We start from the raw sequence: 25325 nt of genomic DNA, 5'->3' as shown, positions 1-25325 counted from the left end.
GCGTTTGTGGTGGAGGCAGCAGCCATGATTTGCTTCTAGAACGCCTGCCTTCTCTGAGTGCGTATCTGTTCTCAGGGCTGCATGATGGCTGAGCGGGGGGTGGGGGGGGAGGGGTGGGGGGCCAAGTTTCCCTGCTCTGAGTAGTGATTTGGCCGAACAGGGGATCCAGATGAGACGTGGGAGTCTTGCTAAACTAGCAATACAAGAGAACTTGGCAAATTGTTCATGTCGCCAGAGTTGGAAAAATGAGACTGTGGTCTTCCACAGAGCTACAGGCTCAGGTGGTCAGAAGCGTTTCGTACCGGTTGGCCAGACACTTGATCACATGGTCTCTCCGCACAGGCACAGCACGTGACACCACACCCAGGTGCCCTCCCACAAGGGGGATTTCTAAATCAGAGAAAAGGGGCGTCCCTGGAGCCTCTGTGTTTAAAGCTGAGGACGCACTGAAACTGGGGGATGAAACAACGTATCCACACCCAGATAAGCCAGGGGAGCCTGTAGTACGGACCTGTACAGACTTGCAGGTTTATACAATTGCAAAACAAAAGATTCCATTGCTGACCAAAGCAAAGGAAATCAGATCACACTGGCTTTTCTGAAATTTTGGAAGAGTTTTGCACCCAGAGATTGGCTACCAAAAGTTGCAAAGCTGATCAGTCTCTATTTCAAAGTAGCTACTGGCTAAGCTATGACTGTGGAAGCGCTGTGCTTTCCAGCCTTCAGGCGGTTTCAGACATGCTGATGTCGTGGGAGATCTGTACTAGCAAAAGAACCTGTTCTTTCCTCTGCCGCCATTCGCAGACACAGAAAACCCCAAGAAACTAGCCACATGAGCTCAGCAAAGGGGCTGCTTCCAAAACAGGGTCACCACCTGTTTCTTAAAGATGCTTACAAGAAATACAAATGCCAGTTCAACATTTTGTGAACCCTGGTTATTTACCAGACTAGAATCCTCTCTGGGAAGTGTTTAATCCTGTGTCAAATACAGAAAGGCAAAACACTGGCAGAGAGAGAGAGGAAGGGGGGGCAGATATCATTGTAAAGGCGAGCAGGGGCTCCAAGAAGGTCCCAAACTCTAGGAAGGAGGAGGCATGGTCACAGCTGTTCCAGGAGCAGCCCTGGTAACTGACCAGTCCACTCCGGGGGTGTAGAGAACCGGAAGAGAATCTTCTCAGTGCACTTGGTGCAGGTGCACACTTCACTGCTTTAAAGGAGACGCCGTGAAGACGAGATTCCCAAGAATCAGAGCTGCACCGGGCTCCCAGGGCACTCAGAACCCTCTGCCCCGGAGGCCATGGCACCTGAGAATGCTCCCTGCTCGGAGACCCAGGACCCCAGCCGCGGGGCTGTGGACTCAGATCCGCTCCTCCCGGCCTTCCTGGGAGATGCCCAGCACCGACTTGTGGGGGATCCTGCACTCTTGCAGAGACTTGGTGAGGTCAGAGAAACGTCTCCTGGGCACCTCCATCGTTTCGATGCAGCAGTGCTGGTAGGTGGCCTTGTTCTTGTGCTCAGCCACGGCCACAATGGTCTGTAAGTCATCGGTTGGCCGGAAGTGGCGGACGAACCTCCGGCCTGATGGTGACCTCACAGCAAGCAGCAGCCTTGGCTCTTGATCTGATGGCTCCTCCGGGACTCCGGCCCTGGAGGGGCTCTGTCTCCTGGTTTGGACAAAGAGTTTCTTCTCTGGGGAACGAGCTGGAGCTCTGGAACCTTCTTTGCCTGTCTTCATGGTGCAGGCCTCCTCTTGGTGCAGAGCCTGGATGCTGCCCAGCTGCAGGGAGCCAGCCTTTTTCGCGACTGTTTCCCCAGCCCCCTCCTCCGGGGTCTTCCTGCTGATGGAAGGAAGGACCGGGTATTTATTGAGGGATGAGGAAGTCCCTAAGGGCACCTGCTGCAGCAGCTCGGGGACCTCATGGGGCGCTCCCTGATTTGGCGATCTGGGCGCACAGGCTCCTGGTTTCTGGCTGCCTGGCGGCTCGCAGGGAATGGCTGGAGGCGGAGAAGATGGCGTGCGTTGCGGGCACAGCCCCGCGCCCTGGGGCTTGTGCAGACTCGGCCGAGTACGCCCCTTGGCGGACTTGGGCCGTATGACGTGCATGTTCAGTGAGTCTGGCGGCCAAACGAAGCTGTCGGCTGCTGTGCTGACCACGGGGTGGCACTCAGTGGAGGCGGCGTTCACGGTGGCTTCTGCGGCCATTGCTTCTCAAGACCCCTAAGGAGGCAGGAGAAACGGAAAGAGGCCATGATTCACCTTCTGGGGACTTCTGGATCCCAGCCAGGTCCCAGAATAAGCCAACTGGCCACAATGGAGAGGGGCACCAGCTGCAATTCATTTGCTCGTTCATTCATTCATCCATTCATTCATTCCAGGTATTGGAATATATCAGTGAACCAAAATCCTTGCAACTTAAATTATCACGGTGACGAAAGACAAGTGTTAAACCTCCACGTAAACAGTAATAACTGCAATGAAGAAGATAAAGTATTGCATTAGAGAGTGACTAGGGTGGGGACTAACTCTTATTCTTAGTTGGGGAGGGGGAAGCTTTAAGCTGAAAGACTCGAGTGACGAGAAGGAACACGCTACAACCCAGACCAGGGCCAGGCTAGCCTCTTCTGTCCATGGTTTTGGCTTTGGGAGCCACGTGATCTCGGTTCTAGCTACTCAAACCCCCGCCACTGCCGCAGGAAGCCAGCCACAAACAGTTATATAAAGCGGTGTTACTAGGGCTGCCTTGGCTCCAAAGAGCCCAAGTAACCCTGCTAAGTCACCAAGCAGCAAAGCCAGGCTCAGCTTCACTCCCGAGCCGAGGGGCAGACCGGCCGACTTCTCTTTGCTCCCTGGTGAGAGATCTTCTGAACCAGGGGACGGCAGGGAGCTCTGCTCCAGCAGTCGCTGTGGAAGGGCCACGCTCTCTGACCCCCCGTTTTCCCTTTCTCCCCGAATCCCTCTCTTCTTTACCCATCTACCCCTAGCTTGCTCTGTCTTCGTTTTCCTTCCTGCCGTCATCTGAGGTGGCTCTGCACTAATCACTTAGTGCATTGTCCCTCCCCTGCCCCAACTCTGTCACCAGGAGTGGGGGGTGGGCAGGGGGGAGGTTCTGTTCCTGATCCGCCCATTGGCCAGAACTTTCGGGGATGTCCTCGGGCACCAGACCAGGGGTCAGCAAACCTTTCTGTGCATGGCCAGACAGTAAATATTTCCAGCTTTGCGGGCCATACGGTCTGTCACAAGTACTCAATTCCGCCCTTTCAGTGTGGAGGCCACCACAGACACAATGCAAATGAACGGGTGCGGCTGTGCCCCAATGAACCTTCATGGATGGAAATTTGAATTTCATAGAGTTTTCACGTGACACAGAATATTCTTCTTCTTTTGATTTTTCCCAACCATTTCAAAGTGCAAAAGCTACTCTCGGCCCAGGAGTCACACAGAAACTGGTGGTAAGCCGGACCTGGCCTGCGGGCCATCACTGACAAACGCTGTCCTAGGCCAACCGCAGAGGGCACTCAAGGCGCATGCAAATGCTGTAGACGCGTGAGCCAGAGAGGCAGAGCGCCTTCCCTGCGGTCACACAGCCAGCTGGTGGGGGAGCCTGAAACGGAGCCCGGGTCTGTGACACCAGTGCTGTTCTCGAGCACCAGGCTGGGCGTCTCCCCGGCATGCACCGCAGCCTGTCTCCTGCAGTTTGTTTATGTGTCTGCCTTGGAAACACCTCGGGGGCCTCTGGACTTGTCTCTGGCACCTGCGTTGCTCAGGAGTGCTCGGGAAATCACTCGGAGGCAGCGTCCTGAAACCTGGTGGGAGGTGTGCGCACGGCTCTGTGCTGGCCTGCCGTTGCCAAAGCAGGCCCTTTCCCCTTTTCCGGCTACCCACCGTGGTGGCCCTTTCACTGACGCCGCTACAGCCACCGCCTCTTCCCAGTCCCCGGTTACACCTTCCCAGGACACGGCCGTGTCTTGGGCTCCCTGCCCCCCTCTGAAGCCCAGCCACCACCGGGACTGCTGTTCTCTCCACCCACAGGCTGCCCATCCCTCCAAACACCTTCCGGGAACCACCCAGTGCCTCGTGGCCCCTGAAGAAGCAGTGTGTTGGGGTGCAAGGAGCACAGACCCGGGAGTCCTGAGACCTGGGTTCTAGTTCAGGCTCTGTCTGGAGCTAGCGAGGCAACCGCAGGGCAGTCACTCCATCTTTCTGGTCCGTCACTTTCCTCATCTCTAGAATGAGGATATTCTCATAGAATGTCTATGACCTTGAAGACATTATTTACACACCTCTGCACACTGATCTCTTTGTCTGTAACAGGAGGATGGTAATATGAAATAATGTAGGTCAGGCCGTGACCGCCAGGCTCAATACATAGTAAAGACGATTCAATGGTAAGGGTTTTTTTTTTTTTGCTTTTGTTTTTGGTTTTCTGTTTGCTTACTGCTTTTATTATTCTAGGTCCAAATGCCTTACCTGTTGCTTCCGAGCTCTTCCCCAGGGTATAGTCAACTCTAACCAGCCCGGTGCATTGTGGGACTCATGCCTGCTCCGCCCACTGCACGGAAGTGCTGGGCGGCTGATTTCAGCGAGCTCAGGCCTCCTGAAATTGCCTCAGGAAGATGAGACACATGCTTTCCAATAAACCCCTTCTAAAGCCACACTTGAATCTAACACCACAAATTCACTTACTCCAAGCTGCCGTCATCACGCGATTCTGAGCACCCTTGGCTCTGCACTCTAACCTTGCCGTCCTGTGCGCGTCCCCATGGTTGCCTAGTTGCAGGGAGCATCCTTTTCCTCTCCATTCGGACCACAACCCGGCCAAACACAACATTCCTGTGTCTTCCTGAAGTGCTACCCAGGGCAAAATCTCAAGCAAAGCTACCCTCTCGGGGTGAACCCAGCAGCCTCCGTGTTTCCCCCTTCCCTCTCACCGAGTCTTCCCTCCCACCCCTCCACCTTCCTCATCTCCCCTGTCTCTCACACCCAATCTGGTAGCCGGGGGCCCAGGAGCCTTCTCCTCGGCACCCAAAAAGCCTGCCCATCTCCTCGCTAATTGAATCTATTTTCTGATCAACTGGGAAGAATGTGTTAGGTTTTTTTCCCCCTTTTGGTTTTTAGTTCTAAAGGCTTCCCCTTGTAATGAGGCCGTTCTGCACTTTCGCTCCGCACTGCACGAGGAGGGCACGGCCGTCCAACTGTTCCGCCCAAGATAAGCTCACCCGGTGCACCACCTCCCCCTCTCTGCCCACCCGCCCCCCTGGTGGAGCGGCTATTAATTTGCCACAGCTTCTACAGAGTTATCGCAGACTCGGCTCCTCACTCCCACACACGCATCAGGAAGGTTTCACTGTCAGTAAGTTTGGTAACTTAGAAACCTCTTCTTGAACAACTTTGAGGAGGAAAGTCATGTGTTCTCCCAGGCGGTCGCTCTGCTGGCTTATTTTTAACAGCCAAACTGGAGTGTGTGCGGGCACTTTCTCTCCATACCTTGTGGGACTGTATAATTACCCATGTGCGGGGGGCGTCCTACTCAAGACACAATGGTCATAAGATAACATGACTGTGAACTATCTCGGAGAAGAGCCTCAGCGATGACTCATCCTTAGAAGCCCACTCACGGTTATTTAGAGACTCGCACCTCCTTCAGGTAACACCGCTCCGTCGAACCTGCTTTCATAACCCTCTGCCTCCCCTCCGGCGCAGGGACCATCTGTTGAGCGGCGGGAACACCAGCTCTCCCCGGCGGCTAGAACAGGGGCAGGGGAGGTTGGGCCCACAGGTGTTTGGGGACCCAGGCCAACTTTGCGCCTTTATATTCACACCTTGCACCCCGAGCCCTGCCCACCGCCCTCAGTCCCGGGAGGCTGCTGGGGCCCTCCTCCCTCTCACGATCCCTGGATCCCTGCTTGGCTCACTCCACCACCTCTCCGCCCAGCAGACACAGCCCCGGAGCGCTCTGACGAGATCGAGGCGCAGGCAGGCACCCATCAAGCTGCCAGCCGAATAGGCCAGTGGCCTGTTTACTTCAGCAGAGACGCTGCACCCAACAGGCCTGCTGGGAGTCAGGAAACAAACACTGAGGCCTGTTTCCAAGGGGCTGCTGAAGGCAGGTGCTCATTCCTTAAGATTAACCACCACATCCACTGGAAAGAAGGAAGGTGGGATGGGAGAGGTTAAAGCCATATTCCCGCTTTGCTAGGGCCCACCTCCCACCAGGGGGTCGGACCACCCTGTTTCACCCACAATGCACATCTAAGCCTACAGTACGTGCGATGAAATACAGCCACCCACATACCATCTGCTGGGATGTGTCAAGGACGCATACATCTGAATTGGTCTTTTAAAAATATTTATCAGTGAATGCTATCCCCTGCCCACCCCCTCCCCTCCTGGTGAGGCTTTCAGGATGAAATGCGCTCAGAAGAACCAACAGGAGAGAGTAGTGGGCCTGAGGATGGGAAACCTTCGGGATCATTCCCCGTGGGAACCAGGACTAACGATGAGAATGCACTGACCTCTGCAGGGCGCCGCGTTACAGGGGGAGTGGAGAAATGGGACCACACGCCACCCAGTGATCAAAGGTTTGGAAAAGGAAGTGGGAATGATTCCAAGGGGGATTGGTGGAGGGGGAGAGCTCAATCATTTCCAAGTACTGGAAGCTCCAGGAGCACAGAAGCCCAAGCAGCAGGAGGAGGGGGTATGGGGGAGGGGCGAGAACGAGAGTCTGGAAAGTGAGAGTTGACTTGGGCGAAAGAGCACGGGTGTGGGGGAGGCTCAGATCTGGTTCCGGTCTCTCCATGTGACTGGTGGGATGTCCTTTTGTCCCTCTGGGTCTGTGTCCCGTCTCCACTGCCCAGCCAGGAGGGCATGGCCCAACGGCTTCCCAGGGCCCTCGGTTTCTGCAGAGCCCCGGAGTCATCCTGTTCCGGCAACGGTGAGCTCCGGCAGCGCTGGCTTTGCCACTGGGGCGTAGCCACCACTCTCAGAGCCCCTGTCCTGTCTCCCAGGGTTCTCCCTGTCCAGGTGTGGGGAGGCCCACTCGACGATGGGCTGGGTGGGTGGTTGGGTCTGGCCTCTCCAGATCCCTTTCAGGCTTCGGGGGGGCGTGAGCAAGACAGGGGGCCAGAGGCCTGGGCTTTCTCACCTCGCCTCTCCGCTCCATCCGCGGCAGCCACCCGGCTCAGTCCCCCCTGGTAAACAGCGCCGGTCGCCCGGGCAACCACGCCGGTGGGGGGCCACGTGCTTCCGGTCTGGCCAGAACTGGCTAGGCCGGGCTGAGGTGGGGCAGGGGCCAGGCAGGCGGGTGGAGGCGGGGTAGGTCACCCGGATCCTGGCTCGGCTTCTCGGCTTTCCTGCCTGGTTTCCTGTCTCCTGGGGAGGGAGCCTGGAGCTCTGGCCCGGAGGCTGGGGGCGAGGAGCAGTCTGCCTGCCAAGCCTGTTTTGTGACCCGGACCCTGTCAGTGTCCCTAGCTTTTAGATGAAGCTGCAGGACTCACTGATTCCTGGTGACCCTGGAACCTGAGTGGCTGCTTTGAGGACGTCTGTTTCAGTTGGGGACCACTTTTCTGCCTTATCTGTCCTCCTTTCCCCGTCAGCCTCCCAGTTCTGGGCCACATCCCATCCGGGACCTCGTTTTCAACCACATTTCCACCTGCTTTGACCTTCCTGACCAGGACCTCTGGCACTTGCAGCGAGTCCCGTCCCTTCTACCGCGTTTGTCCCTCAACACCTCGCAGGCTGCACTCCCCTTCGCCCTCTCTGCTTTCTCCTGCCTCTCGGCCTGGTCTTCCCTGGTCTGTCCCCTCGGCCACTTCCTTGCAAGAACGCTGCACGCCCTGGCTGCCGCTCTCCATTCCTCCCACTCGATGAAACCCCCGTCGGGCCCCTGACAGCCAGGCACTGGCGAAATCTCTACCAGCCACAGGACATGGATGGGAACGCGTGGTCTCCAGCCTCGGCGGAGCCCTTAGCCCCACACAAAAACCCTTCCCCTCTCCTCAGCTCAGTTCTGTCCCCTTTCTCCCCAGAGGCCATTTCAAACCTCGTTCTCCCTTCTACGCCTCCCACCTCTCCCCTCACCTCTGCCCATTCAGGAGGTAAACTTCTCTCTTCAGAGAGAAAATAGAAGCCATCCTGTGGAAATGTTCTCAGCTTTCTGCCACCAGGTCGACAAACTTGTCCACTCGTGTCTGCCTGCTTTTCCCCCTCCCTCCTGTTCTAATGTCGGGGGCACATCCCCTGATTCTGTCCTACACTGACCGCCCCTCCACGTCTGCGCTGAAGCCTGTTCTTCATCACAGGGCGGCACGTACGGCTCACCACAGTCCAGGCCTTCGCTCCTGCTGTCCCTTTGGCCTAGAACATTCTTCTCTAATCTCCCCAACCCCTCCTCCCCTTCCCTTCCCTAATGCTCACTCACCCTTCAGAGCTCACGTTGGAATTAAGATAGCTCCAGAGGGAGTCTTTACTGGACTATTGTCTTCTGAGCATTGTTCTAGACTCTTGGGATACTCAGGTCAGTAACTGAGTGACAATAATATGAGAAGATGTTAGTGGACACGCAAGAACCCTATAACCAGAGGAAAGAATCAGGATTCATGTCTTAGCACTGGGGCAAAATATTTGCTGCCTCGCCTGTCTCAGACACGTGGAACAGGAGTGAAATATGAGCGTGATGCCAACCCCCCTCGAGACGTTCCCATTCGGTTGAGAAGACACATCGCGCACCCATAGAGTTACAGATCAGATAATTTTCAATTCTGTTCGAGCCAAGTGTGGAAGAGCAGGCGCAGGCCGGACGGGATGACGTGCGAAGTGATTGGCACGGACACAGAGGGCCCTGAGGTCTGCGAAGGAGGAGGTCATTCCAGCGGCGGTGTCTCTGCTCCTCTGTGAAAGGAAGCGCCTGGTCTGTGGGAGCTGCTGGTGGGAGCGCCTGTCCGGAAAAGCCTCCTGCTTGGGTCACCCCCTGGCCTGCCCCGGACACCTAGGGAGGTATCTGAGGCCCCGAGAGGGTGCCGGAGGTGGCGGTGTGGGGGAGCGGATGGGTTTGCAACTCTGTGCTGGTGGCTTATTTCCTGTAAGTGATTCTGTCAGAGTATCTAAGCAATGCTCTTCAGCCCCTGAACACCCACCGGGAAAAGATGAAAGTGGATTCTTCATCAGCTATTTTAATAGCACGTAAGAGTTATGCAATCTTTTGGAAAATCAAATTGGCTTCTCACCCCCTTCGAGGGTATGTGTGTGTGTGTGCGTGCACGCACACTCGGGCAGGCCGTGAGACGGTGCTGGTGCCTAGGGTCTCTTTAACATTTAGTTATTAGTGCGTGCTTTGTGCTCCAGGTATCACGTAATGCACAGCATGGAGTGAGGGGGGTGCTGGGAGGAAGGAAAGGCAGCCAGCTGGTCAGTTACCATGCCCACCTGCTCTACAAAGAGAAGCTGACTCTGCTGCCTTTGTCTCCCATCTTGCTTTAAAGAAGGTGTCTGCAGCCCTGGCCAGCGTGGCTTAGTGAGTTGTAGCTGTGTCCCGTAATCAAAGGCTGAGGGTTTGATCCTCCGTCAGGGCACATACCTAGATTGCATCAATCCCCAGTCCAGGAGAGTATGGGAGGGAACCCATCGATGCCTCTCTCTTGCATCAGAGTTTCTCTCTCTCCCTTCCTCTCTCTCTCTTTAAAAGCAATGAAAAAACATCATTGGGTGAAGATAAAACAAAAATAAAAAAGGTGTCTGTAAAGGACGGACCTTATAATGCACACACGCAATGTGGGTTCTCGGCAGCATGGTCAGAGGTCACCATCATGCCCTCTCTCACGTAGACTCACTCACGCTCCTTCCCAGCCACGGTCCCCTCTATGCCCCGGGCCTGTCCCTGAGCTCCAGCCAACTTGTGTCCCAAATGGGCCCTCGGATTTTTCCCCTCCAGGGTCTCTGCTCATGCCTGTCCCACCCCGCTCCCTTCCTTGAAGTTTATCCAAATCCACTGATCCTTCAAGGCCCATCTTAAAAGTCACCTTTTTCACGAAGGCTCTTCTAAGACACCTTCTCTCCCCCCAAACCTCATATCCTTTTTCTGGTCCCTTTTGGTCCGGTTAGACACGCCAGCCAGGAAGGCACCGTGCACCCCCACTAGGTCAGTCCCTCTCATCTTCCGTCGAGACAGCTTTCAAAAACGACTAAGTCTCGGGGGCCCCGGCTGCTGGGGGGCGGAGCTGTTTTAAAACCCCACTCCGGCTGCCTCCAAGGCCCGCCCTGGACCCAGAGCCCCACCCACCCCCTGCACGGCCACAGGCACTTCGTCTGGATCCTGTCCACCTGTTGCCCCACCATGCGTGCTGCAGGCGTGGCCTCTGGAGTCGATTGGAATCTTGGCTGCACCGCCTGCTAGCTGAGAAGCTTGGGCAACTGGTTTAACTTCTCTGGACCTCAGTGTCCACATCTGTGCAATGGGGATGAGGAGAATAGGGTTGCCGTGAGGGTGAGATGAGAGAATGCATGTGAGGGTCGTAGCGCGTGGTAAGGGCTTAGTCAGGGTTGATGGCCATTGTCATATTTTTCAGTTACACTGCACACCTGCTTCAGTAGGTCGTAAGCCCGTGTCTGTGCCCCCCGCTTTGTCCACACGGTGCCTGCTTCATGGTAGGTGGTCGGCAAATGAGAGTTAAATCGATGGTGATAATGATGTTGACTGCACAGCTTTTCTACCGAGAGATCCAGCAAGCTGCCCGTTGGTACCCTCTCCTACTCTCCCCTCCCTGCCTCCCCCCTCTCCCCCTCCCCCACCAAGGATGTCTGGCTCAAAGTCTAAACGACCTCCCCCAGGGCTGGGCTGAAAGCAGAAGCTTATTTGCTTTTCACCTTCGCAGTCTCTGGCAAAACGAAAGCTGCTCTTGGCGACACGAAGTCCCTAATTGTGCTTCAGGAACAGCACTGCTGACGTGGCTAGAGCTGTCTGCCCCTGCTCTCCGTGGCCCCGGGTTCGCAGGCTGGGTCAGTTGCTGTTTTCATCCTTTCTCCCTCTCCTTTGCCTTCCTGCTAAGAGCAGCCGCTCGAGCTTTATTCCTGTTCAACTTCTGGGTCTGAGGAAAAGGGGCTGATGCGTTGCCAGAACGGTGTCTAAAATAAGAGCGCTGTGGCATCTGCTTATGCTCGGCCATTGGGTTCCGTTTTCTCTGCTGTGTTTTGGATGCGGACAGCTCTTTGCTCAGCGGCCCACAGGCAGGCAGAGAGCTGCTAAGGGGCTCAGGGTGCCACCTCTGGAGTGAGACACGCTTGGGCCAAGTCCTGGCTCTGTCAGTTTGCAGGGACGAGTACCTGACCTCCACCCGTCTCAATTCCCTCCTCAGTAAACTGGGGCTGATCGTCTGCCTCCTTGGGAGTCTTCCAAGAGGGTTCGAGGGGGTGATCCACGGACTGCGCCCTTAGCCCCGTGCTGGTCCTCAGTAGGCTGTATTTTGTTTTGATTTCTGTAACTTGCAGCATGATGTACTCTGAGTATTCATTCATTCATTCCCCAAATACTTACTTAATACTGCCCATCTCTCCATGCCTGGTTTCCTTCTCTGCAAAACGAGGATAATATTCGTACTGATCTGGCTGGGGGGTGGGAGCGCTTCATGCATAAATATATGCGAAGTGCTCAGAAACTGTGCCAAGCAGGGAACACGCGTGATGCACATGTCACCCACCCTTATCACTATTACCAGTGTGTCCCGGGCACTGTGCTGCGGAGACTCCAGGGATAAAGAGACGAACACGATGGAATGAGCCTTGACTCGTGGATCCTTCGGGCTCTTTCTTCCTTGCCTTCTCCATGGGGAAAAAAAGCCAGCCGATGTTTCCTCGCTGTCTGAGATGAACTGACGGGTCTGAGAGGGTGGCGCTCACACACCACCCGCTTGCGGGCTGTGGCCCTAGAGGCTGGCCTGGGAGGCCGTGCCACCCTTCCTCCTGCGCTCTCGCCCCTCATCAAGTCCCTGGGCCTCAGTTTCTCCGTCTCTAAAATGACAATGAACCCTCGCCCATTTTTCTGAGGGTTCAATAGTGTGATGCCCGTGAAGCCTTTAAAGAAAACGTAGTAATTTCTTAATAAATGTTGGGAATGAATGATAAGCCTTTTGAGTCTCACTTTAAGGAGAGGAAGCCTAGGGGGCTAAGCTGATGAATGAGACACCTGGGCATTAAGGAAGGAAAACACGGGTGGGGTGGAGGGTAGCCCCCATGCAAATGGGGCTCAACTTTCCTGCACTGGACTTCCATCGCGGACCTCCTATACGCCTTTGAACTTGGGAACAGAAGGAATACTGACTCCTCAGAAGAAAAAAATAAACGAGATGAAGAGATAGTGTTGCCAAAGAAAGAAATTAAAAGAAAAAAAAACTTGCACTTTTCAAGCAACTGAAGCTTCCTTATCTTTATATTTAGGTCTAAATACCAGAAAGAGTATCATATTTGGAGATAATTGGGTTGGAAAAAGATCTCTTTGCTCTGAGCTCCCCACTGAGGGCCTTCCAAGGTCCGCACTGCAGCTGGGGCCTCATTTGGGTCCTTTCTTCCCCGAATAGGAGTTCAACGACCGGCCCCCGGGGACCAGAGGAAGCTGTGATCAAGGGGCCTGGGACCCCCTGGGCTTCTCGGGAATGAGGGCCCTCGGCGTTCTCACGGTCTTCGCCTCCTGCTGTGAGTAGAGCCAGTGGAGCGCAGCTGCGAGAGTGCCAAGGCGCTGTCCTCCTGCCTGCGTGTGTGTGTGTGTGTGTGTGTGTGTGTGTGTGTCCTTGGGCTGGTCCCTCCTGGGGCGGCTTCGGGTGAGGGGACATCAAGTGTCACTCAAAAGAGAATCGGGAGTAGAGCAGGCTCCCACCCACGCCCTCCTGCTTCTGTCTCTTCTGCAAAATGCGCTGATCCCAGTGTTGGGGCCTCCCAAAACTTCTGGGAAATCGAAGGTTGCACAACCACTTGCTAAGAAGGAGGGCGTCCGACTGCTTCACCACGCACAGCCCCTGCAGGGGTCTTCCCTCTGGGTGCTAGGTGCCTTCATGTCAAGTCATGTGCATTCCAGAACACATCCATAGACATCTACCCAGTTCATTCAGGAACAATTCTTTTCAGTCAGAAGGGCATTCTTATGGTGACTTACGGAATAATTGGTAATCAAAAGTCACCGCTACGGGGAGATCAGATTGCATACCTCTGCAGACTGAAAAGAACGTGGTAGGAAACAGTGCTAGTTCTGTCGGGAAGCTCTTCGACTCTTCCATTTGTGGAGTGGAGATTTGTCTACATCCAGCCTTCTACCTGTTTCAGCCGTGGAGCAATAAATTCCAGGTCCCTAAGTCAAAATGTCAAAAAGGAGGTGCTGATTTTCTCTTAGTGGTGGAATGTACAGTTTTCAAGGCCATGGTGTGGGGGACCCGTATGCAGGAAGTGCCACTTCTGCTGTCCCCCACCCTGTGGTGTGCCCACAAGACCCCACTCTCTCTCTCTAGGGGCCACTTGTGCAGCAGGGCCCGCCCCCAGGCTTCAGCCCCCTCTCTGGCCCTTGGTGACAAGACATCCGAAACCACAGTGTGTGATGGGAAGGCTCCTGGGAAAATTTCCCCAAGCCTTCTGTCTCTGTTGTTAGTTCTTCAAGTTCATGTTTTTGTTTTATTTTTGTGGCAAGATTAACATATGCTTGTAATTAAAAAGTAAAATAAGTGAGTATAGCGTAAGAACATGAAGTCCCTTGTTATCCTCCCTGACTCTGAGCCGTCTCCTGCACCCAGGTGTAACCACTTATTAGAGTCAGGTCCACATCCCAGCCCTGGCTGGTGGGACTCAGTGGGTTGAATGCTGGGCTGTGAACCAAAGGGTTGAAGGTTCGATTCCCAGTCAGGGCACATGCCTGGGTTTCAGTCCAAGTCCCCAGTAGGGGGTGCACAAGAGGCAACCACATGTTGATGTTTCCCTCTCTCCCTCCTTTCCCTCCCTTCTCTAAAAATAAATAAATAAAATCTTCAAAAAAAAAAAAAACACAGTTAGGTATACATCCTCCAGGACTTTGAACACACATACACACACCTTTTAATGGAAAAGTAATACATGCTCATTGTAAAAAAAAAATCAAACAGCATAAACATACACACAAAAAATGTTGCCTGCTTTTCTTTCCACCTACCTCCTCAATCCCATTGCCTTGGGGGATTGCTAAAAGTAGTCTGCTTTCCAGACATCATTTTGTTACAATCCCCCATCAGTGGGTAGGTGGGTAGTTCCCAGTTTTTTGATATCACAAGGCTGCAGCAAGCACACGCCCACACACTCCCCTCCCCCCACTCCTGTAAGCATTTTTTAGAAGGAAAAATTGCTGGATCCGTGCGTGTTTGCCATTAAAAAATGGACTAAGGTTATCTTTTCTGCCCCCGAAGTATTCTGTGTCTCCTGCGAGCCTGTTCGTGCCCTGTGATATTGGTAGGGCCTGGCCTTTCTGGCTTTGAACTTCCCCCATTCACACTAGACATCAGACCTGAGGGAGTTTCCGCCTGGCCGGGTGGGTTTTTACTTTGGGGAAGATTGTAGTCGACGGTATTGTTCTGAACCTCACGGAGACTGGCTTCTCATCCTGGACCCGCAAGAAACGAGCTGTGTGACGCGGTGGGTCCGATCAGACCTCCTTCCCCATTGGAGGGGCCGGGCATCCCAGCCTCCCGACGCACCACGCATGCTCAGGGGTGCCGGAGTCCCGGGACGCAGGGTGTTCGGGACAGGGGGCGCTAGAGCAGCGCGGCTCTCACGGCTCTCTGTCCCCTCCCCGATTTCCTCGTTGGCAGTGGTAGCCCTCACCCACAGCAGCTTCTGGCAGTTTCAGAGGATGGTCAAGCACATCACGGGGCGGAGTGCCTTCTTCTCCTATTACGGATACGGCTGTTACTGCGGGCTCGGGGGCAAAGGGACCCCCGTGGACGACACTGACAGGTGAGTACCGGGCTCCAAGGCCTCCTATCATGCACTTTGCATTGAAACCCACGTTTGAAGAGAGGGGATGTATCAGGACTCCTGCCTTGCAAGTAGCAGAAGCCAATTCAGGTGAACCTGAGCAGAGACTGAGAGGGAGCTGGAGGGAGGTCTGGAGGAACCCGAGACGGGGCTGAGCCTCTGAGCGTGCAGCCTGCACAGCTGTGTGGGACCCGCATTCCTGGGGCCCTGCGCCTTCTTACGTTTTCATTTTGTGCCAGGCCTTTCGAATGATGCAGTCAGTCCCGCCCAGAGCTCTAGAAACTCTTTCACTTCTCACGGCAAATGTGGTCTTCTCTCAGCCCCCCAGTTGTTAGGACCTGCTGTCCCCCAGCCCTAATTCCGTATTCCAGGAGAGAGGATCTGAGTGGCCCCGTTGGGAAAGTCACCCATCTGGGTGAGGTCGCACGGCGCAAGCCTGGCTGCCAGGCCCACTCCAAGGATTGGGGTCAGGGAGTGTGAGTTCCTGGACAAATGGAGCTTGGTGTGATCTGGCGAAGGTCTGGGAGGCAGGAAATGGGGGAGCGTGCGAGCTTCACTGGAAGGAATAAGAAACAAAATGTTCTTTGCCACTTTAAACCTTGTCGGGACAAATATGTCCCCACAACGGGGCCTGAAGTCTCACTCCTGGAGCTTGATTTTTCTGGGTTGGGCTCCTGAGACGTGGAATGCTGCAGCTGGAAGGGCCCAGAGCCCTGGAGGGGACCTGACGCTGACGAAATGCCCCTCGCGTGCCGAGCGCTGGGATTGGTGATTTGCCCATGGGACATAATTCAGTCCTCACAATGAGTGAGTGGCTGGGGCAGTGTCCCATCCCTGTCGGACAGGCGACAACGGGGAGGACCCACGAAACCCAAGTGGCGAAGCCCAAAGACATGCAGCGACTGTGTGGCTGAGTCGGGGTTTGAACAAGAATTTGCTTGTTTTAACGTCAAGGCCCTTTGATGCTCTGTGCCTCCCCTGTTCAAGTTCAAAGGCAGATGAGAAATGTAACACTGTTAGCCAAAGATGACAGATGGCAGAGAGCCTGCCTGCAGATGGGGACAGGGAGGGGGAGCACTGAAGCATCTGGCCAAGGGCATCAGCCAGAAGCCTTTTCTGTTCTGTGTCCTAGAGTCCGGCGCCAGGTGTCCGCTCTCCTGCCCCTTGCGCGCTGGTCTCAGAGATGAGCCGAGGCCACTCCCCAGCTGTTTCCCGCCCTCGGATGCTCTTCTCTCCTGCCTCCGCCCCCACCCCGTCTCTCTGAGCACCACGAGAGCAAGAACTGAAGCACTGTGTGTTTTTGCTGACAACTGAGGCTGTCCTCAGAGACTGTCACAGTGCTTGGCGTATAGTAGGTGCTCAGTAAAAAGTCATTCAGTGAATGAATGAGTACACAGACCTCAAGTGGAGTCCTGAGTCTGTCAGTCTCCCGCTGCGTACTTTTGGGACATTCACATCCGAGGTTCATTTCCTCCCCTATGAAATGGGGACAGCGGTCGCACTTCATAGGGTGACCATGAGGATCTAAGTGACACGGATACTGGACAGGGCGCACCAATGTGAGTGGTTACCAATAGTGTTGTTAGTGCTGTCATTCATTTACCTCCCTACTTCCCACGCCTTCTTGTCCAGGGGAGGAGGCAGGTGAGTCCTTCCCACCAGGGTCCTCCAGCCGACTCCCCAGGGCCCAGCCATGGCACAGCCCCTCTCCCGCTCTGGTCTGGCCCCCAGGTGCTGCCTGGCGCATGACTGCTGCTACGAGAAGCTGAAGCAGATCGGCTGCCAGCCCCTGCTGAACAGCTACCACTTCCACATCGTCAACAGCACCGTGGTCTGTGAGTAGTCTCTCTGTGGGCAAATGTCTTTGAACTTGAGCCTTCCCTTAACACCTGTCTCCTCGTGGATCCACGGTACCTTTAGGGAATAAGGTTTTTCCAAGTGCTTTGAGACAGTAAGTGGCGGCAATGCCGAGAACCAGAGCTTCCTGGGAGTCCTTGCTGTGTCTCTCCCTGGTGGCTCCTGCCCGCAGCTGCGCCCAGCACCCTGTGGGAGCGCGGAGCCGGTGCACGCGGTACAGGCTCAATCAACTGCTGTTGACTGGAGATTATGTTGGATTTGCAGCTTCGCCTGGCAACTGTTGCTGCTGAGAACTAGAGTCTTCCTCATGTCTGTCGTGCATTGACAAAACGGCTCTGCTGTCTCTCCGTTGAACAAACGTTTGTTAAGGGTGGTTGCATGCCAAGCACTGTGACAGGGACCCTGGGGGACACTACAGTAAATGAGAGAGGGTGGGGCAGGGCACTCACATGTCATTGAGGGCATTCAAGGAAGAGGACAAAGAACAAGGGCGGGCAAGTACTGAATGTCCAGCACGCAGGGAGTGGCCCCGATGTCCGGGGAGATGTTCCCGGGCTGCCGGTTGGTGGGGGGGAGGAGGGGGGCAGGGCCAGCTCAGTCTAAAGGGCAGCGCACTGGAGAGCCCCGGGCCACGGGCTCCTTGTGGGTGCCGCTCGTCCCAGCAGAGTCGGTGGTTCGACCTCCCCTGAGAGTGCGAGACCTCCTCCCCCTCGGCCAGCGGAGTAGCAGGAGCCCCTCTCGTCCCCACGTGTGTTCATGCACAGCTGTGAATGTGCCTTGAAGTTCATGTCTCCTCCTGGGGTCAGGAAACCGCTGCGTCCCTTGTCCTCATTTCCCTCACTATAGGGGGGTGCTCAGCGCTCAGACCCAGGTCCCCCCTGTGTCCCCATCCTGGGTTCTGGCTCAGGACATGCCAAGAGGGACCAAGGAGGCTGTGCTGTCCCCCAGAGGCTGGGGACAGTCCCAGTGGTGAGACCTGAGACGCGGTGGGCTGGGGGCTCAGGCCCCTGCTTCAGGAGGGCCAGCTTCAGCTCCGTCCCTGCTTCTCGGCCCCCAGAGCCCCCTGCCCCCAGGCACACTGCCAGTGGGGAGAGCCCCCCTTTTCCATGTGAACTCAAGGAGACTTCCGGGGCTGGAGCTGTCTGGCCATGACCGCCCTCAGGCCTCAAGTGAAGTGTCTCTTCTTTGAGGCCCCAAGGTCACGTCCAGGAGATAGGAAGAGATCACGGCCTGGTACGAGGGCGGGGAGTGGAGGGTGGGTGGAGGAGGTGGCCCCCAAAGTATTGTTTGCTTGGCGTCTGACGCCCTCTGGAGGCCAGACCAAGTGTCTGCCCCCCACCCCCCAGGCCCCACCTCTGAGATGTGGGGCAAACCGGCTGCTGGTCCGTAAGGGAGGGGGCACAGCACAAAGACGCGCCCCCAACTCTTCTCAACCTGGCTCAGGGTCTTGCTTTCTTCTCACTGGTTCCTCCTCACCTCTCTTCACCTTGGTCTTAAGATCTGCCCTGTCAAGCGTCACCTTCAGTAATCAGAAAGGCAGGTGTTTTAGAGAAAATATACTCAAGGAGCTCTCTCCTCTGATGTTGCCGTGAAGCTCAGGGACCGAGGAAGAGGGACAAGGTGCTCTGAGGGGGGAGCAGAACTTCCGCAGGAACAAAGACCTTCACACACATCAGCCCCAGGCCCGGACTGAGCCTCCGCCCTCGGCTCCTGCGGGCTGGCTGTGCCCACGAGGGCCGACCTGGGTGGTGTGCACCCGGAGTGGCTCCATTACCAGCCTCTTCACTTCCCACTGAGGGTCGGAGCCACCACCCAGGAGATGGAGGAGTGTGACATGGAACAGAGGCTGGAACGCCACGCCAGGTGGTGGCGTGTCCTCTGCTAGGCACGTGCCAAGAGGTGGCAGAAGGTGCAGGTAGGGGCTGGGAGCTAGACAGCCCCTGCTGAGTGGCAGTGACCAGTCCCTTCTGCAACTTGATGAGGCTCCCGGAGGCCGGAGCCCTGCTCGGGGGATTAGCACGCAGGGACATTTCCCTGCCACCACCAGGATATCAGCTTCCCCTTCCTCAGCTGACCCAGTCAGTGAGGCCCACCCAGGCAGACCCCCTGTCACCCTCACCCTACCTTGCCAAGGCCATGATCCCAGGAATAGGGCTGAGACCTGGGTGGTCTGGGTTCTAATCCTGGGTCTGCTGCTGGTAGGTGCTGAGGCCTTACGGGAGACTCAGGCACTTTCACCCACTCGCCCAGTAACGCCTGCGTGCCCGCTGGGTGCCCATCTAGGGCCAGCGCTGTGCCAGGGACCGGGGGCACTGAGCAAGGCAGCCTCGAGCCCTGCTTTCTTGGTGTTTTCCAGAACCTAAGTTGCCCTTAGCGACCATCCAGACTAACCCTTCTTTGTAACAAAAGAGAGACTGAGGCCCAGAGAGGGGACAGGCTTGACCCAAGTAACCGGCAAGACAGGACCACGTGCATCTGGACCCTTCCCAGTGTTCTGGAACGCACTGTCTGGCCGCCGTCTTCTGCATCTCGGCCTCTCTGTCCACAAAATAAGGGTCATAATAACAGCTGTGGGTTGTGAGCGTCTGTGCCAGTACCTGGAACCCCCATGACAAGCCTTCGAGGTGGGCATTCTTCTCCCCGTTATTGAGGAGGACCCTGAGGCTCAGAGGGGTTCAGGGAGATGCCAAGATCACACAGCCAGGGAGAGGAAAGCTGGCTTCAGACCCTGGCCCTCTGACCCCAGAGCTGGTGCTCCTGCCTCATGCCACGCTCCACAGTGATAGGGGGCTATCGGGAGGGTGATGGGGTGCACTTGGTTGGAGGACTCACGCACATGCAAACCTTAATGTCTGCGGCACACTCGTTAGGATGCTCAGCCCTGGTCCGGGGGTGGGGGGCAAAGAAAGGCAGATGGAGTTTGCTCCCCTGCAGGGCCCCAGACCCTTCTGTGTTAGCTACCCTGCTAAGAGGCCCAGAGAGAACAGTGCTTTGGAGTTGGGCAGAGCTGGGTTCGAATCCTGACTTCACCCCTTCTAGCTGGATAATTGCAAAACCACCTGGGCCTTAGGCTCCTCATCTATAACATGGAGATAATAATACGCACTTCATGAGGTTGCTGTAAGGATTGACTAAAGTAACCCAACTAAAGTCCCTGGCCCACAGCAGGTGCTTAGGTAATGCCCTTCCTTTTAGAAGCCAAGCTTGCTTTTCACATCTAAGTTTTCTTTTCCCCTTCACTTTGTGCAAAGGCACTGGGATTTTCCTTATTACCGTTAGAGATTTCTCTGAAGCATTTCTTCTGCGCTTGCATCTCCTTGAGCTCAAGGCATGAGCCCCTCCTAGGAGAAAAGCTCCCCACCCCCACCCCCGGTTACACTGCAGTTCAAGAGCTGCCCTGCACGGGTTAATAGCCTCCCCAGCCTCTGGTTCTGAAATCCTGCACCCAGGCCCAGTCACAGGTTGCTTAGCAACCGGTGGCTGCTCTGGGATGCAGTTGGTGAGCAGGGGAGGGAAAGGAGGAAAACAACTTGGTCTGTCCATGTCTCTAAATGTCACTGGGAGATCAGTGCAGAGATAGGCCTGTAAACCGGGCCCTCTGGCCAATTTGCCCGGTGAGGAAGGCTGCCCTGCGGCAATCAGGGAGGCGGTTATCTCTCCTGTGAGTGGGCTTACATAAGTGTTTGGCATTTGCAAGGGACTGTAAGATCAGCCAGTGGTGACAGCCCCCTCCACCCACACAGGCCCGCATATGCTGTGCGGGGAGGAGCCTGGCCGTGGGAGGGAGGCAGGCAGGGACCGGGTGGCAGCCAACAGCAACTGCTCCCTCTGCCAAAGGGCGAGAGGCGAACCTGGTAACCGGTGGAATTCGTTCCTCCTCTGCTGCTGGATGTATTCCTCTCGGCACTTGCCCTCGCTGACACGTCACCAGTTTTCTCTCCTGGTGTTTGCCTGCACCTGAAATTACCTTGTTTACTTTTGCACCAACTGCCCCCGCCAACGGAATGTGGGTTCCAGGAAAGCAGGCGACAAGCCTGTCTTGTTCCAAGGCACTCACTCTCGGAGCCCACGGGGAAGGGTGCCCCTGGAGCTGGGCTGTGTGGGGTCTGCTCACTCAGACCTCTGCCCCCAGATTCTAGCCCAAGACCAGGCCCATCATAGGAGCTCGGTGTTTGTTTGATGAGTGAATACATGACAGACCATTAGACAGTCGGTGCAGGTGTCCTTATCCCCGTTGGAGAGCTGAGGAGCAGCCTTGGAGAGAAGCTGCTGAGGTCCTAGAGGGTGCAGGCAGCAGGTCTGGTCCCAGAGCCTGGCTTCCTGCTTCCTGGGCAGAGGTCCAGCCAGGGAGGCGGCAGCAGGCGGCGGTGGCGTGTTGAGTGCGTGCGCAGGGCCGGAGATCTGTGAGGACAAGGCAGACTCCCTTCCCGGAAGGAGCTTGCGTTTAAGGAGGGAGACAGGTCATAAAATATTCAGAAGTAAAGACACATTCGGGTAGTGACAAGTGCTATGAAGCATTTATAACAGGGCAGCAGGGTAAAGGATATCGGAGGCAGCGGGAGGGAAGGATGGCTACGTTAGGTGGCTGAGGAAGGCCTCTCAGGAGGTGGCATGTGGCCAGTGCGGTGGGCACAGAGGAGACAGGAAGGAGGGGAGGGGAGATGAGGGTGGACCTTGGACAGGGACGAGTCCCACAGGCCTGGGGGGACGGGGTGAGGAGCCCACTTTCTGCTTTAATGGCAGGGGACGCTGTTGGGTCCTTTGCAGCAGGGAGTGATCTGCATTAATTTTGCTTTAGAGAGCTCACCGTGGCCACTGCAGAGAAGTTGGGGAGCAAGGGAGAAAACGGGGGACCACGAGTAGGGAGAAGTCGCTACTGCGTGGATGAGGGTGATGGCGTGGAGGTGGGGAGCAGTGTCAGGTGCTGGGTGTGTTTTGGGGGTGAATCAGCAGGACCTGCTGATGCGCCCGATGCGGGGCGGGAAGGGCAGGGAGGCCGAGCCCGGGCTTCTCCGCCTGAGCAGCCGTGGATGACGGCGGCATCCTCTGGGCCCGTGCCGGTGGGGGAAGAGCAGACTGTGAAGACACAGCAAGCACTTGTCTCGAGCCACGGGGTTTGAGACGCATGTCAGACGCCAAGAGGGAGGTCCAGGGGACACGAGCATGTTGGAGGCCAGGGCTCAAGGGAGCTGCTGGGGCTGGCATGGGGACAGGTGCTTGGGTGGTCCTTAAAGCCCTGCGGCCGAACAAGGGCACCCAGGGAAGGGGCCTGGAGACAGGAGGGGACTCGGAGGCTGGCACGGAGGCCTGGCCCGCAGACAGGTGGCGGCCTGGCAGGCGGTCCAGTTTAGCCCTGGGCAGGGACGCAGGCCTCGCTCTGTCTCCTTGGTGCAAGTGCGGTTTCATGGAATGAGAAAGAATATCCAAAGTTGTCGGTTCCATTGTTCATGCCTCAGTTTCCCCATCTGTAAATTGGAAGATGCAGGATCTGGATTGAGGCTTGTTTTGAAAGATTGGCTTCCAAAGATGGCCCTTTCTTGGCCGAGGGCTGTCTCTTCCTCCAGGCCACGGCAGGCCTGACCTCACCCCCACCCCACCCCCAGGTGTGGGATGCTTGCAAGGCAGGCATGGATGTGAACCGGGGCTTTTGAGGGGGTGCCTGGGGGTGCTGGAGCTTGTTGGGTCTTGAAAATGCACCTCCACCAAGGAGACAGCACGAGGCCTGTGGACTATGGCAGTCCACAGTCACAGACCACTCAAGGTCACTTCCAGATGGCCCAGGGACTGGGCAAGCCTGTAGGAGCAGCACTGAGTGTCGGGAGAGATTACACTCCATGCTTTGGAAAGGACTGGAAGACAAAGCAAGACCGGGAGAAGGGCGTGAGAAAAAGGGAGGGGAGGTTTGCAGAACCAGGATGGAAGAAAGCAGAGATGGGAAAGAAGAGAGGAAGGGGAGAGGAGGGGGCCGAGGCAGGGAGAGAAGGTGTCTCAACTCAGGTTTCCAGAGATGCAGCACCTGGGTGAGCGACAGCATGTGGGACACCAGGCCCTTCTCCGGGGAGAGCGAGCCCAAGTAGCCCTCCTCCCCTGCGAGGACCAGCCACAGACCAAGTGCACCCCTGCAGAATGTGGTGGCCGCCCAGGGACGGAAGCAAAGGACGCGCTAGGTGCAGCCCAGGCGACAGACCTAGACATGGATGTGAACCGGGGCTCTTGAGGGGGTGCCTGGGAGTGCTGGGGCTTGTTGGGTCTTGAGGGATTTTCACAGGTGGGCAAGGGGGTGTGTGAGGGCAAAGGTGATCAGGCAGCAGGCACAGTGGGTGCGGCAGGAACGGAGAACCAGAGGTGGGAACACCCCGGCGCAGCCTGTCGTGAGGGCGACCGAAGAGGTGGAGCTGGGGCGTAGGGTGGGCGTCTGCATCTCCTGGGCACTCACACCTCTGGGGAGAGCGGGGAGGACAGCTCCTGCAGGACATGTGGGCCTCAGGGAGGGAGCGAGGCACTGGCTATAGCCCCCCACGTGTTCCCACTCAAGAGGAATCTTCTTTGTCCGACCTGTGAAGCGAAGGGCACACCGTCGTCCCAGTAGCGGGCATTCACACAGCACCCAACCGCCAGCAACAGCGGGAATCCTCTCAACCAGGGAAGTGGACACTTACTTGCTTTGGACACTTATTATTTTTCATCACCATTGTAGACATTAGGATATTGACACTAACTTGCCCAAACTCGACACACCAGGGTGTCTGGCTGCCTTCCTTTCTCACCCAGACCCTCAAAAGAGAGTGGAACTGGGTGGAGTTATCTAGAAAGAGGGAGGTCTCTTAGATCTCTGTACCTTAGATCGATCTCTCTCTCTCGCTCGCTCTTGCTCTTGTTCTCTCTCTCTCTCTCTCTCTCTCTCGCGCGCGCGCGCACACACACACACACACACACACACACACACACACACACACAGAGCACTGCATTTCTGACCGCTACTAAAAGATGCTTAATCTAGTGGCACTGGCCAAAGGGCAAGCACTTCATTCCAAAGGCCCGTGGAGGCTTCATTCATTTATCCAGTGACTGTTTGCTGAGCACCTACTATGTGCTGGCACTTATTCTGCATGCTGGGGATACTGCAGTGGACAGAAAGACAAAGTCACAGCCTCACAGAGCTCACCCTCTGCTGAGAAGGGACAGACAAAAGCAAGTATATGGGGGAGAAGCACCAGTTGTGACTGTCCAGCAGATACGTCAACAGGGAGGCAAGAGACAGCAGTGGGAGAGAGCCTTGGGTCGGGTGGCCAGGGAGAGCCTCTTGCATGAGGGCGAATTTGACTGAGACCCCAAGTGCGGGATGGATCCAGCCCCCTGAACATCCTGGAGAAAACTGTTTCGGACAAAAAGGACAGCAAGTACAAAGGCCCTGGGACAAGACAGAGCAAGACATGTGACCGAAAGAGGCCGGCATGCCTGGACCAGAGCGAAGGTGGACCAAGGAGGGACAAGGAGGAGGGAGAGGCTGGCCAGGGCCAGATCGTGGCAGCCTGCTTTGGAGCCCGTGGCAAGGATTTGTTTGGGATGTCTTCCCCAAATAGTGGGAACCCACAGCAGGGCTTTAAGGAGGGAGCGAACCTAATCCAGGTCACATGTGGAGAGGCCCCTGTTTATTTCCTTCCGTCAGGGAGGAAGAGCTGGTGAGGACCGGGATCGGGGTGGTGGCAGAGAAGACGGACAGCAGAGGGCAGAGCGTGAAATAGTTGAAACAGCGAAATCAGTGGGATGTGCGGGTGGACGGGGCGTGAAAAGTCAAAGGCAGGAGGGATCAGGGTTGGCCGCTCGTTTTCTGGCTTGAGTAGGAGGTGGTGCCATTCGCCACGCCAGGAGTGTGGCTGCAGGACAGGCTCGGTGGGCAGGGTAGGGGGGTGCTTGCATCACGAATTCCCTTTCGGACGTGGTAAGCTGTTGGCGTCTGAGGCATCCCCATGAGGTGCCAAGCAGGTGGCTGGAAGTCTGAGATGAGTTCTGAGGAAGTGGCTCCCACAACTGCCCCCACAGCTGCCCACTACCCCGGGGCACTAACTCAGGGCGCCCCTCCATGCAGGCCACGCTCCCCGACTTCTGTTTCCCTCTAGGCTGCTCCTTACGCCAGTACTTGTGACATGTCCAGGTGTGATCAGGCCTTGGGGACAAAGGAAAAGGACTCCAAGTGACTTCCCTTTTCTGTGTTCAACGTCTGGCCCCTTACAGCAAGCTCTCTGTCCTCCCAAACCGCAGACCCAGGCCCGGGAGTGAGCTGGGAGCTCCCAGTGACCCTCTGTCTCTCCGCAGGCGAATGCGCCCTGGGTCCCAGCGTCGGCTGCCTGTGTGGGCTGGGGGCCTGCGAGTGTGATAAGCAATCCGCGTACTGCTTCAAAGAGAGCCTGCCCACCTACGAGAAGAACTTCAAGCAGTTCTTCCTGAGCCGGCCCCGGTGCGGCAGGAGTAAACTCCAGTGCTAGGGAGGCCA

The 25325-nt window shown here is 56.2% G+C and overlaps 2 protein-coding genes across 4 annotated transcripts; one reads left to right on the top strand and one right to left on the bottom strand.

The window, feature by feature from the left end:
• Positions 1-1039: 1039 nt before the first annotated feature.
• UBXN10 (UBX domain protein 10) lies at positions 1040-7259 on the bottom strand. Its single transcript, XM_045859879.1, has 2 exons — positions 7143-7259; positions 1040-2218 (listed from the first exon to the last, which is right to left on the bottom strand). The coding sequence occupies exon 2, from the start codon at positions 2201-2203 to the stop codon at positions 1358-1360; it is 846 nt and encodes a 281-aa protein (XP_045715835.1). The 5' UTR covers positions 2204-2218; positions 7143-7259; the 3' UTR covers positions 1040-1357.
• PLA2G2C (phospholipase A2 group IIC) lies at positions 6420-25325 on the top strand. Of its 3 annotated transcripts, none has more exons than XM_045859883.1 (5): positions 6420-6579; positions 12565-12679; positions 14809-14953; positions 16706-16809; positions 25148-25325. In XM_045859883.1, the coding sequence occupies exons 2-5, from the start codon at positions 12640-12642 to the stop codon at positions 25315-25317; spliced, it is 459 nt and encodes a 152-aa protein (XP_045715839.1). In that variant the 5' UTR covers positions 6420-6579; positions 12565-12639; the 3' UTR covers positions 25318-25325. The 3 variants fall into 3 exon arrangements, with proteins under 3 accessions (XP_045715839.1, XP_045715838.1, XP_045715840.1); XM_045859882.1 differs by lacking the exon at positions 6420-6579 and adding an exon at positions 6781-6932; XM_045859884.1 differs by lacking the exon at positions 6420-6579 and adding an exon at positions 10867-10990.

This window comes from Phyllostomus hastatus, unplaced genomic scaffold (assembly GCF_019186645.2).
Source record: "Phyllostomus hastatus isolate PE091 unplaced genomic scaffold, TTU_PhHast_1.1 phas_scaffold_182, whole genome shotgun sequence".
NCBI lineage: Eukaryota > Metazoa > Chordata > Mammalia > Chiroptera > Phyllostomidae > Phyllostomus > Phyllostomus hastatus.
This window is presented reverse-complemented; position numbering and strand designations above follow the sequence as displayed.